The 13,051-nt window shown below is 49.1% G+C and overlaps 1 protein-coding gene across 7 annotated transcripts in view; it reads left to right on the forward strand.

Moving 5' to 3' along the window:
- Positions 1-13,051, forward strand: part of ADAM15 (ADAM metallopeptidase domain 15) — a 50,796-nt gene that overhangs the window by 21,599 nt on the left and 16,146 nt on the right. For all 7 annotated transcript variants that reach the window (XM_053370149.1, XM_053370148.1, XM_053370151.1 and 4 more), the window contains exons 14-18: positions 149-344; positions 1,705-1,813; positions 2,829-2,994; positions 10,028-10,099; positions 11,666-11,777. In XM_053370149.1, coding sequence (XP_053226124.1) covers positions 149-344; positions 1,705-1,813; positions 2,829-2,994; positions 10,028-10,099; positions 11,666-11,777 — 655 coding nt within the window. The remainder of the gene's footprint in view (positions 1-148; positions 345-1,704; positions 1,814-2,828; positions 2,995-10,027; positions 10,100-11,665; positions 11,778-13,051) is intronic.

A 13,051-nucleotide genomic window follows, 5' to 3' on the forward strand; every position in this document is an offset into this window, starting at 1 on the left:
TAACCCGAGGTACCACTGTATTTCAATTAATTGATTGTGATTTTATGTAAACTGTGTTATTTTTACTGTTGTTAGCCGCTCTGAGCGCACCTTGAGCTGGAGAGGGTGGGATAAAAATAAATTATTATTATTATTCGTCCTTCGACAGCTCCGCAGTGCAGGATTTCTCTGCCGGGAAGCCCAGAATGAATGCGACCTCCCTGAATACTGTGACGGTACCTCCCCGCGTTGCCGGGCCAATGTCCACAAGCAAGATGGGACGCCGTGTGGGGACGAGAAGGCCGTCTGCTATGGCGGGGTTTGCCCCAATTACTTGAGTCAGTGCCAAGAACTTTGGGGCCCAGGTGAGCTGGTGTTTGGGGCTGTGTGCAGGGGGGACTTTTTTTTCAAGGGTGGGCTGGGGCGAGTGCCCGAGAAGGCCTGGTCTGCTTCCTGGCCTCATCCGCACCATGCATTCAAAGCACGCTTACACCACTTTAAAATCCATAATTCAGAACAGTTTAGAACTTAAGAAGGGCCTCCTGGATGAGGCCAATGGTCCATCTAATAGCCAGCATTCTGTTCTCACAGTGATCAACTGGGGAAACTGCAGGCAGGATCCGTGCACACCAGCTCTCTCCCTTTTTTCAGGGCTGGAGTCAGATGCAGGTCAGCACAAAGAAGCAGAGCCGGTTGTCAGTGAAGTTAACTGTTTATCCAAGGAAACAAACGTCCAACTCTTCAACCCTTCTCAGTAGGCCTTGCCCTTCCTGTGGAGCAGTTGCCAGGACTGAAGATATACAATATACGATATCTTTATTGTCATTGTCCCATGCAGAACAATGAAATTGAAAAACTACATAAAACTACTACAAAACTACATAAAACTACTACAAAACTACATAAAACTACTACAAAACTACATAAAACATTCAAAACCCCTTTTTAAAACACACTATACTATAGAGACCCCTTATGCTGCGTTTAGAACCAGAATTGCATTTGCGAAGAAACTGTTTCTCAGGCGGCTAGTCCTGGTCTTTATAACCCTATACCTTCTTCCAGAAGGTCCTTGCCTTCTGCCCTTTCTAAGTCGCCTCCTCTTCTGGATTTTTCCCAAGCAGTCTTACACTGCTTCTGCGCACTTCTGTTCCGCTCCCCTCATTATTATCACGGGATCATAGATTTGGAAGGGAGCCTGAGGATCATCTAGCCCAGCCTAGTGCAGGACTGTGTCCCACACGGGAATCAAACCTGCAACCTCGGCATTGCCAGCACCAAGCTCCCACCAGCTGAGCTATCTAGCTATACGATTGGTTCCTCACTGTTAAATTACCACACATACACAATTTTTAGTGAACGTTCCCTCATAGTTGCTAACAAATACAGTGGTACCTCAGTGGTTACATACACTTCAGGTTACAGACTCCGCTAACCCAGAAATAGTACCTCGGGTTAAGAACTTTGCTTCAGGATGAGAACAGAAATCGTGCTCTGGCGGTGCGGCGGCAGCGGGAGGCCCCATTAGCTAAAGTGGTGCTTCAGGTTAAGAACAGTTTCAGGTTAAGAACGGACCTCCGGAACGGATTAAGTACTTAACCTGAGGTACCACTGTATATGGTTTTTTTGCCTGTTAATTTTTCCATTTATTCACAAGCCGTGAGTATTAAAATGGCAGCATGCTGCTGCTGTCGTTGGCTGTCCTGACTCTCTCTCCCCTGGCAGGTTCGGTCCCTGTCTCGGACGCCTGTGTGGCCTCTTTGAATGGCAGAGGTGACCTAGAAGGGAACTGTGGTCAGCAAGCCGATGGTTCCTATTTGCCGTGTTCAGAGAAGTAAGTGCTTTTCCTGTAAGGGTGGGGGCCAGTGAGGGGCGTGGCCTATTGGAAGGGGCGTGGCCTGATAAGAGTTCCAAGGACCAGATCAAGTTGTGGGGGGGGGGCAGATTCTGCCCCCCACGCCTGAGGCTCACCACCCCTTGTACAGGCAGACAAGACTAGCTTCCCTTGTTTTAGGCAGGTTTATCTTTCCTAGTTCTACCTGGAAATGCTGCAGGTCAAACCCAAAGCCCTTTAAAAAATTGTAGTAATAATGTAAGCTCAAAGGTATTTGCAAACAAAAGCAGAATTGAAGTTACCAAACATGGGAGCAGTACAGAGGTTGTATTTTCCAAATAGAGAGGAGATAATAAAAATACAGTGGTACCTCGGGTTACAGGCGCTTCAGGTTACAGACTCCTCTAACCCAGAAATATTACCTCGGGTTAAGAACTTTGCTTCAGGATGAGAACAGAAATTGTGCTCCGGCAGCGCGGTGGCAGCGGCAGCAGGAAGCCCCATTAGCTAAAGTGGTACCTCAGGTTAAGAACAGTTTCAGGTTAAGAACAGACCTCCGGAACGAATTAAGTTCTTAATCCAAGGTACCACTGTAGCTCTCATCATCCCTGATGGGAGTTCTAGTACCAGCAAACAACTAGAGGGTTGCAGGGGCCCCAGCCCTGCTTCACACCTCTGCAAGTTCTTAACCTGAGGTACCACTGTAAAAGCAACAAAAGACATTATGGAAGCTTTCCATGAAAGGGAGAGAGTTTTCTTACATCTGAGTTTGATAGGTAAGAAATGAAATTCCATTTGAACGGTGTAGAAATGTCCCGAGTCTTCCTTACCCATAGAAACACATGGGATATAGGAGTTATTTTCCCTGCAATGGCCGAAGCCCCCATATTATTGTACCGCGGTGACACTAGAAGTCTTGCTTCATTTACTTGAAAAAACTTGAGGGCTGGAGACTTGACGTGGAGAGAGTCAAGCGCAACCAGTGTGTCAAAGACTTGCAATCCCTTTCTGGCAGGGACGCCTTGTGTGGGCGGCTGCAGTGCCAACCCAGCAGTACCAATGCTAGAAAACAGAACAGAACGACCAGGGCTCCCGAATGCCCACATCACACCCCGACTCCTGTTGATGACATCCTGGATCTGGCCATGGTGTTGCCCGGCACAGGTTGTGGGGCTGGCAAGGTGAGTGGGCATCGTGGGGGCACAGGGGGTGTATCTTTTTAGGTCCCCCCCTCCGCGAGCTGCTGCTTGGAACACAATCCTCCTCTGAGATGGTCAGTTTCTTCCTTCTAGGACATATAGGACATAGCATACAATTTGAAGATTGGGGAAAATTGTGGAGAATAGATTTAAAATTTACAGACTGTTCTCTTTTGAAAGAAGTATATAATAATAATAATAATAATAATTTTTATTTATACCCCGCCCTCCCCAGCCAAGGCCGGGCTCAGAGCGGCTTACAAGCAATAATAAAAACAAGTTAAATGATTACAACTTAAAAACAAAATTAAAAATACAACATTAAAATATTTAAACATTAAAATATTAAAATGTAGCCTCATCGCAGGAGGAGAAGGAAAAGAAAAAAGAAAGAGAGGGAGGGAATCAAATTGGCTCCAAGCCAAAGGCCAGGTGGAACAACTCTGTCTTACAGGCCCTGCGGAAAGAAATCAGATCCTGCAGGGCCCTGGTCTCATGAGGCAGAGCGTTCCACCAGCTGAAAAGGCCCTGGCTCTGGTTGAAGCCAATCTAACTTCCTTAGGGCCCGGGACCACTAGGGTGTTGCTGTTAATGGACCTTGAGGCTCTCCGTGGGGCATACCTGGTGTGATGGGATGATGAGCTGCTTGTGCGTAAAATCCTAATCCCTCAGAGTTTGGCTAAGTCCCCAAACCTCTGTCTGTGATGGAGCTCCTTAAACATGACTCCATCAATCGCTCGTTGAATCGGACAGTGGGCGTTTACGGAACTTCTTCCAGCATAAAAGCTCCTTAACGGAAACGCGTCTTCTGGACTCTCGGCGTGACAGTTTCCGCCGAGGAGTGGGTGTCCCTACAGGAGGTCCTGAAATCTCCCCGCTGCTCCCGCTTGAAGTGTCTCTGAGCCCTCCCTCCGACTCACTTTCCCTTGGAACTCCACTTCTCCCCCTGCTGGTCCCCTCCTCCGCTGAATGGTCTCTCTCACCCTCCATGAGCCCTTTCACCTCCTTAGTCTCAGATGGCAGTTCCCTGACATCCACCTCCCCTCCAGGGCCCCCTTCACCCCCTTCCCTCCCCTCCTCTGCGGGAGGCGAGGGAGCAAAACCCCTGAAGGAACCTCCCTCATCTTCCGAAGTTTCGAACACTTCCCTCCACCTTTTGCTGTCTCCGGTTTCCAAGTACTCCTCCTCATCGGAGTCTGTTCCTCCTTCCAACTCCGATTCCCTGAATCCCTCCAGTTCCTCCTCATCGTCGGTGGTGCCAAAGTACTCCCTCCGAAACCTCGCTACTGGCTGAGGTTTCCTGGGGAACCTTTGGTGGAACGTTTCGATCAAGATCTCGTCACGGACCTCCTCTGCCTTCACCCAGGTGTTTTCCGACTCCGGTTCCCCTTCCCACGCGACCAAATACTCCACCTGATTACCCTTCCACCTGGAGTCAATGATTTCCGCCACATGGTTGCGGCTTTCCCTTTCTTCTATGGCTGGCCCCCGTGTGGATACCCCTTCACCTTCCCCCCTGTATGGTGACAGTAATGACCTGTGGAATACTGGGTGCAGTTTCATGTGGTTCGGTAACCGGAGTCTGAACGCCACTGGGTTGACCTGTTGGATGACCTCAAATGGTCCCAATCTTTTGGGTCTCAATTTCTTGCAACCCCCCTTGAACGGCAACCCTTGGGTTGATAGCCAGACCCGACTCCCCACCCTAATTGTTTCACCTTCCCTTCTGCTCTTGTCTGCCTGCCTCTTATATTCTTCCTTGGTCCTTTCTAAGTTGAGTTGGAGTTGACGATGGATCGCTTCCATTTCTTCTACAAAAAGTTCCGCGGCCGGAACACTCCATCTTTCCCCTCCTTCCCCTGGAAACGCCCTGGGGTGGCACCCATAATTAGCCAAAAAGGGGCTCATCCCGGTGGACACATTCTCAGCATTATTGTAAGCAAATTCCGCTAGCGCCAACTTTTCGACCCAATCGTTCTCTCTGTCATTGACATAACACCTCAGGTATTGTTGGAGAATACCGTTTGCTCTCTCCGCCTGCCCATTGGTCTCAGGGTGCCTGGCAGTCGAAAAGTTGACCTCTACGTGCAATAAGCTCATAAGTTTCCTCCAGAATCTGGACGTGAACTGTTTCCCTCTGTCGGAAACCACCCTCAAGGGGGCGCCATGCAGTCTGAAAATATGTTCTACAAACAATTTCGCTGTTTCTTCCGCCGTGACTGCATGTGAGCAAGCTACAAAGTGACCCATCTTAGTTAACAGGTCTACTACGACTAGTATGGCGGTTTTCCCCTGGGATTTGGGCAGATCAGTCATAAAATCTATCGACACCGCCTCCCACGGTCGTTCTGGTGTGGGTAACGGTTCTAATAACCCCGCTGGTGCCCGCCTTTCTCCTTTGGCTCTCTGGCATTGGTCACACCTTCTCACATACTCCCGTACATCCTCCCTCACCTTGGGCCACCAAAACTCCCTGGTCACCAACCACATGGTCTTGTGTTGCCCAAAATGCCCCGCTGTGGGATTGTCGTGCAGCTGTTTGAGTACTCTCCCCCTCAATTCCCCTTCGGGTATATATAGCGCCCCTCTGTAATACAATGCCCCGTTTCTTTCTTCAAAACCCCCGGGGTCTTCTCCCTCTCTCCTTAGACCTCTGAGCTTGTCCTGGGCGTACTCATCATTTACCGTTCCCTCTACCAGTTCTCTTTGCCCCACCCAGGCCGCACCACACACCCAGTGGTCCTCTGGGATAATATGTCTCTCTTCCGGCGCTCCCTCCCCCTCCAAATATTCAGGTTTGCGAGAGAGAGCGTCCGCTCTGATGTTTTCTGGACCTGGTACATAGCAAATTTCAAAATGGAATTTGGAGAACTCCTGGGCCCATCTCACTTGTCGTTGGTTGAGCACCCGTGCCGTTCTCCAATACTCCAAATTCTTGTGGTCCGTACACACTTGCACCTTATGTTGTGCGCCAATTAGTAAGTGTCTCCATCTCCGGAATGCTTCGTGAATGGCGAGTAGTTCTCGGTCATATACCGTGTAGTTCCTCTCGGATTTGTTCAGCTTACGCGAAAAGAAGGCACACGGTCTCCATTCCGACTTATTGCTCCCTGGCTGAAGCAGCACCGCCCCCACCGCCCGGTCTGAGGCATCAGTTTCCACTCTCATGGGTTTTTGTAAATCCACATGCAGGAGCTGTTCTTCCGAAGCGAATGCCCTTTTCAATTCCTCAAAAGCATGCTCCGCCTCCGCCGTCCAAACGAATTTCTTCTTGCTGCTTAGACAGTCCGTGATGGGAGCCGTTAAGTGGGCAAAGTTCTTGATGAATTTACGGTAAAAGTTCCCAAACCCTAAGAACCTTTGCACATCTTTTTTCGTTTTCGGTGTCTTCCATTCCAGCACCGCCTGGACCTTGCCTGGATCCATGGCTAATCCCTTGTCTGATAAGCGGTACCCCAGGAATTCCACCTCCTTGGTGTGGAACTGACACTTCTCCAATTTCACCCACAACTGGTTTGCTTGCAGCTGGCTCAGCACTTCCCTGACATCCTTTACATGCTGCTCCTCATTCTCTGAATATATCAGCACGTCATCGAGGAAGGCCACGCAATTCTTGTAGAGCAAAGGTCCCAGTACGTGGTTCATGAGCGATTGAAAACAGGCGGAGCCTGATTGTAATCCGAATGGCATAACGAGATATTCAAACGCCCCCAAAGGGGTGAACATGGTGGTTTTCCATTCATCCCCCTTCTTTATTCGTATCAGGTTGTATGCTCCTCTCAGGTCCAGTTTCGTGAATATCTTTCCCTTCCTCACCCTGGTCAAAATGTCATCAATCCTGGGCATGGGGAAAGTCACTGGTTCTGACACGGCATTTAGGGCCCGGTAGTCCACGACCAATCTCGGTTTATCCGTGTTTTTTTTGTCCACAAAAAACACTGGGCTCCCCCCCACCGCTCTGGACTCTCTGATGAAGCCCCTCTTCAGGTTTTTATCAATAAACTCCCTTAACTCCTGCATTTCCCTGTCTGACATGGCGTACAGCTTGCCCACGGGGAGCTGGGCCCCAGGGACCAGATTAATTTGGCAGTCAAAGTCTCTGTGCGGTGGTAATTTATCTGCTTCCCTTTCACTGAAGACCTTGCTCAGGTCAGCGTATTGTTTGGGCACCTTCCCTTTGTCCGCCACTTCCGTCCCTGCTAGAGAGGCTTTTGCCCCTTCTGGCACCTTTCCCTCTCTGCAGTGTTCCAGACAATGTGCTGACCCAAAGGAGACCACTCTCTGATGCCAGCCCACTAGCGGGTCATGCAACGCTAGCCAGCTCATTCCCAAAATGACTGGAGCCCCTCCCAGGGTGGCTACATTGAACGCTATCCTCTCAGTGTGCCTGGCCACCCTCATAACCATTGGGACGGTTTGTAGGCTGACTTCTCCTCCCAGCAGCTCCCTCCCATCGATCGTGGTGACCTGCAGGGGGTTGCTTAAAGGGAGTGTCTGTATCTGGTGTTCAGCTGCAAACTCCTTGCTCATAAAATTACAGGAGCTGCCTGAGTCCAGCAGCGCCTTAGTCTTTAGTGGGTATCCGTTTGCCAGCTCTAGCAACACCTCTATTACTAGGGCTGGTCTTGGAGGTTCCGGAGTGGGCACTTTTACTGCTCCTTGGCCTGTCTGCAGTGCCCTGACAGAGGCAGACAGGCGTTGGCTTTTACTGGCTCCTGGACTTCCTCCTCCTTCCCCCCAACAGCTCCAGCCATCCCTTGCCATTCCTTTCTTTGCGGGCAGACTCTGGCAAAGTGACCTGGCTGCTGGCAGAGATAACATTTCTTGGCGCTCTTTCCCTCCTTCTTCCTCCCTTCACTGGGATTTGAAACTGCGCGCGCGCGCGCTGTTCCAACTTCCATCGGCTCTCCTGGCGGGAAACTTGGTTCTGGAATCTCTGGAATGCGGAAATCCCTCCAACGCTCTCCTTTCCCCTCCCGCTTCTCCAAGGCTCTTGCCTCCTGGCGTGCTCCAATGGTCAGCGCTGATTTGGTCAGCTGGTCCATAGACTCCGCCCTGGGCGCCCGGGAAAGTTCATCTTTCACCGCCGAAGAAAGCCCCTCTTCAAAGAGCATTTGAATGGGTTCCGCCGAAAGGTCCCACCCCAATCTATGTATCAACATTGTAAACTCAGTCCAGTACTCACGAACCGATCGGCTCCCCTGTTTGCACGCCATCAATTGTCTGCGCACCAGCCCCTGTTCAATCTCGCTGGAAAACATCAAATCCATGGCGCGAAAAAACTTCCTCGCGTCCTTCAGCATGTCACTATTCCCTGCCATCAGGGGTCTGACCCAATCTCTCGCCCCTCCTTCGAGATGGCCAATCACAAACGCCACTCTCGATGCCTCGTCGGGAAAGTCATTAAACTGCAGTTCAAGAGCATACTGCATCTCTGTCCTAAAGGCTTGGTAGTTCCTGGGGTCCCCCCCAAACTTCTGCACCATTCCTGGCATCTTTCTTGCTAGTGTAGCGCCTTTTGCCTTTTCTGCATCCTGCGCCCTCCTTTCTTCTAGCCTCGCCGTTTGCATTGCTAGCTGGAGTTCCAACACTCTGTACCTTTCTTCCAGGCTTGGACCCTCTCCAGCTCCTGCTGCTCCTCCGGCTCCGGCTGGGTTACTCATGATGCCTCTCTGCACAAGCTGCTTTCAGGGACTGTCCGATTGCTGTGATGGGATGATGAGCTGCTTGTGCGTAAAATCCTAATCCCTCAGAGTTTGGCTAAGTCCCCAAACCTCTGTCTGTGATGGAGCTCCTTAAACATGACTCCATCAATCGCTCGTTGAATCGGACAGTGGGCGTTTACGGAACTTCTTCCAGCATAAAAGCTCCTTAACGGAAACGCGTCTTCTGGACTCTCGGCGTGACAGTTTCCGCCGAGGAGTGGGTGTCCCTACAGGAGGTCCTGAAATCTCCCCGCTGCTCCCGCTTGAAGTGTCTCTGAGCCCTCCCTCCGACTCACTTTCCCTTGGAACTCCACTTCTCCCCCTGCTGGTCCCCTCCTCCGCTGAATGGTCTCTCTCACCCTCCATGAGCCCTTTCACCTCCTTAGTCTCAGATGGCAGTTCCCTGACACCTGGAGAGGCGGTCCCGTAGGTACAAGGGTCCTAGGCCGTGAAGGCTTTAAAGGTCAAAAGCAGCACCTTAAATCTGATCCTGTACTCCACCGGGAGCCAGTGCAGCTTGAAAAGCACTGGGTGAATATGCTCCCATGGCAGAGACCCCGATGTATAGATGGTATTTAATACCAGTACAGATTGCAAGAATGTACAAAACTGGGTCAAACGTATGCTGGAAGTGTAAAGAAAAAGAAGGGACTTTTTACCATATGTGGTGGGATTGTAGAGAAATTTAAAAAATTTGGGAAATGATATATAATGAGTTGAAGAAAATGTTTAAATTAACATTTGTAAAAAAAACCCAGAAGCATTTTTGTTAGGGATTGTAGGAAAGACCTGCCAAGGAAAATAAAGAATTTATGTATGCGACAACGGCGGCAAGAGTCTTAATAGCACAAGGATGGAAGAATGGGGAAATCCTGACAAAAGAACAGCGGCAAGAGAAATTGATGGATTATGCAGAATTGGCAAAATTGACATACAAACTGTGAGACAAGGACAACTGTGACTTTAAAGAAGAATGGGAACTTTTTACAAACTACTTAAAAAAAACAACAAAATGAATTGGACTCCTTGGCGGAGTTTTGAATAAACATACACAAATTTATCGATTGTTAATATAATAGACAGATAATTTAAGGATCTTTACAATTTTACAATATGCAGAGAATAACATGTGTTGAAAAATCAGAGAGAGTAGCTGAGTGAAGTCTTGGGGGTAAGGAGGGAGGGTTCTTCTTGGGGAGGGGGAGGGGAAAATGGAGGGGAAATGAAGAGGATATGTTTTGATAATTTGTTATGTTGAAATTCTTAATAAAAACTATTTTTTTAAAAAACTGTTCCGTCTCTGGTTGCAGGTGTGTGTTGACCAACGGTGTCGAGAGCTCTCCTCGCTCAAGCTGCCAGCATGCCAGTGCAACAGCCATGGGGTAAGTGGAAGGACTTGGGGGGCAGAGCCGTAGTGGTCTGGGGTTGCAGGGTTTGCGTGGGTCTGCCGAAGACCCATTACGATTTCTGCAGCCCAGTCCCCGCCTCCAGAATCCTAGAGCCAGCCAATCAGCATGAAAGGAGAGCTTTTTAGCCGCTGAGAAGTCTTCTCATCCTTTGTGCTGATTGGAGCCAATGGGAGTGGAAGGAGGGGAGTCGGCCATTGAGGATGGGCTCCTGGGGTCACTCTGGAGAAGGGGCTCAGGAGGAGGGGATTTTGTTCTGTATATGCTCCAAATCTAAGCATTTAGGAACACACTGAAATGACAAGACGCTTCAGTTTCGAGAGAACGACGTGCAAGTTCTGTTGTGGACAGTGAGACTTTCAGGGAAAACGCAACTTAAGTTATTCTGAAAGAAGATATCAGAGCACTCCAAATTATTTGCCCATGAATGTGCACAGAAAATAGTAGATCTGGCTGAAAGGCCACACAGGGAGGTTTTCATTGAGTGTTGCAATGTCTCTGCCCAGTACAGTCGTACCTTGGTTTTCGAACAGCTTAGTTCTCAAACGTTTTGGCTCCCGAACGTCGCAAATCCAGAAGTGACTGTTCCGGTTTGCGAACTGTTTTTGGAAGCCGAACGTCCGACAGGGCTTCCAATTGGCTGCAGGAGCTTCCTGCAGCTAATCAGAAGCCGTGCTTTGGTTTTTGAACATTTTGGGAGTCGAACGGACTTCTGGAATGGATTCCGTTTGACTTCCAAGGTACGACTGTATACCTGTAGGAGCATCTCCATCCTCATCGTTCAGCCTGGACACTGAAGTCCAGCTCCGAGGGCCTTCTGGCGGTTCCCTCACTGTGAGAAGTGAAGCTACAGGGAACCAGGCAAAGGGCCTTCTTGGCAGTGGCGCCCGCCCTGTGGAACGCCCTCCCATAAGATGCCAAGGAGATAAATAACTATATGACTTTTAGAAGACATCTGAAGGCGGCCCTGTATTGGGAAGTTTTTAGTGTTTGTTGTTTTGCTGTGTTTTTATTCTGTTGGAAACTGCCCAGAGTAGAATTGTAAGATTATTGTACAATCTTGGTAAAGGGTGTGGCAGTGACTATCATGAAGGAACCTTCACCTCTGAACCTGCCACTACTCTACTGTATGGGAGGAGGGGAGTTAGAAGCCAGGAATCCCCCCCAATTCCCCTCACAGAACTACAATTCCCAGAGTTCCTTGCGATGACAGATTGCTAAACCCCTCTGGGAATTGTAGCTCTGCGAGGGGAAGGGGTGTGTGTTGCCTAACAACTCTCAGTCCCCTTAACAAACTTCTCAAGACGCTTTGAGGGAAGGCATGACCCATTTAAAGTGGTATGATACTGATTTAACTGTATTGCATGGATGGAGGCTGAGTTTCAGCAACCCCGTCTCCCATAGAGGCGGATTGGGGCCTCCGAGGGTAAGCCCTTGATGGGCCACGATGTGGGGAAAGTGAAGGGAAAAAAGAAAGTGCTCTGGCCTTTTCCGATTCTGCCAAGTCACCTCCTTCTATGGGTCCTTCTTCCCTGTTTGCAGGTATGTAACAGCAAAGGACACTGCCATTGTCAGTCTGGCTGGGCTCCTCCGAACTGCCTGAGCAGTGGGTCGGGGGGCAGCATAGACAGCGGATCAGCTGCTATGGAGTCAAGTAAGTAGCCGTGGGGCCCAGTGGGCAGGGATAAGTGCTGCAATTCTCAAAGAGGCGGAACGGTCAATTGTAGCTCTCTGGGGGTAATAGGGGTTGCTCCTAACAGCTCTCGTTACCCTTATCAAACTCCGGGTCCCAGGGATCTTTGGGAGAAGCCATGACTGTTTCAAGTGGCATCACAGGGCCTAGGACCCTCATACCTACGGGACCGCCTCTCCCGGTATGCCCCACGGAGGACCTTAAGGTCCATAAATAACAACACCCTTGTGGTCCCAGGCCCTAAGGAAGTTAGATTAGCTTCAACCAGAGCCAGGGCCTTTTCAGCTCTGGCCCCGGCTTGGTGGAACGCTCTGCCTCATGAGACCAGGGCCCTGCAGGATCTGATTTCTTTCCGCAGGGCCTTTAAGACAGAGTTGTTCCGCCTGGCCTTTGGCTTGGAGCCAATTTGATTCCCTCCCTCTCTTTATTTTTTCTTTTCCTTCTCCTCCTGCGATGAGGCATTTTAATGAGGCATTTTAATATTTTAATGTTTTGGTATTTTAATGTTGAATTTTAATTTTGTTTTAAGTTGTAATCATTCAACTTGTTTTTATTATTGCTTGTTAGCCGCCCTGAGCCCGGGCTTGGCTGGGGAGGGCGGGGTATAAATAAGAAAATATTATTATCATTATTATTATTATTATTATTATTATTTATTTAAATGCGACTCAACAAACTTCTCGCATCAAAACCTTTGAAAAGGCCTTCAGCTATTTTTCTAGCCGTTAGCTTCGATTGCTGCCATTGATAACCTGCTTTCAGGTCTTGCTTTCGGGCTTCCCCATGGGGAATCCAGTTGACCACTGGGAGAACAGGATCCTGAAGCAGGTGACCCTTTGGCCTGATCCAGCAGCCATGCTGTTTTTATGTTCCTATCTGACACCCGTTCTGGGCCTGTTAACAACTCAGTTGGCTCAAGAAAGGCATGGTTAGCCAGGAGTCTTATTTCTATTACTTACTTCTATTTTATTTTATTACTTACTATTTATTATCTACCTAATCATCATTATTTAAATCATATTCATGTGTTGAAACGCATGTTTTCAAAGCCTCTTCTGGAAGCCGTAAACGTTGTGAGGCAAGACAATTTTGAAAATAAAACATCAGTAACAGCAATGGAAAATACCATAAAAGGAGGCAGACAATTGCTCTTCTGCTTTCTTTTACAACAGTGATTTCCCAAAAGTGCTGTAGCCTGAGGCTGGCTTTTTTCCTTTTCTCTTCCAAATTAAAAA

Source organism: Podarcis raffonei, chromosome 16, assembly GCF_027172205.1.
Source record: "Podarcis raffonei isolate rPodRaf1 chromosome 16, rPodRaf1.pri, whole genome shotgun sequence".
Lineage (NCBI taxonomy): Eukaryota > Metazoa > Chordata > Lepidosauria > Squamata > Lacertidae > Podarcis > Podarcis raffonei.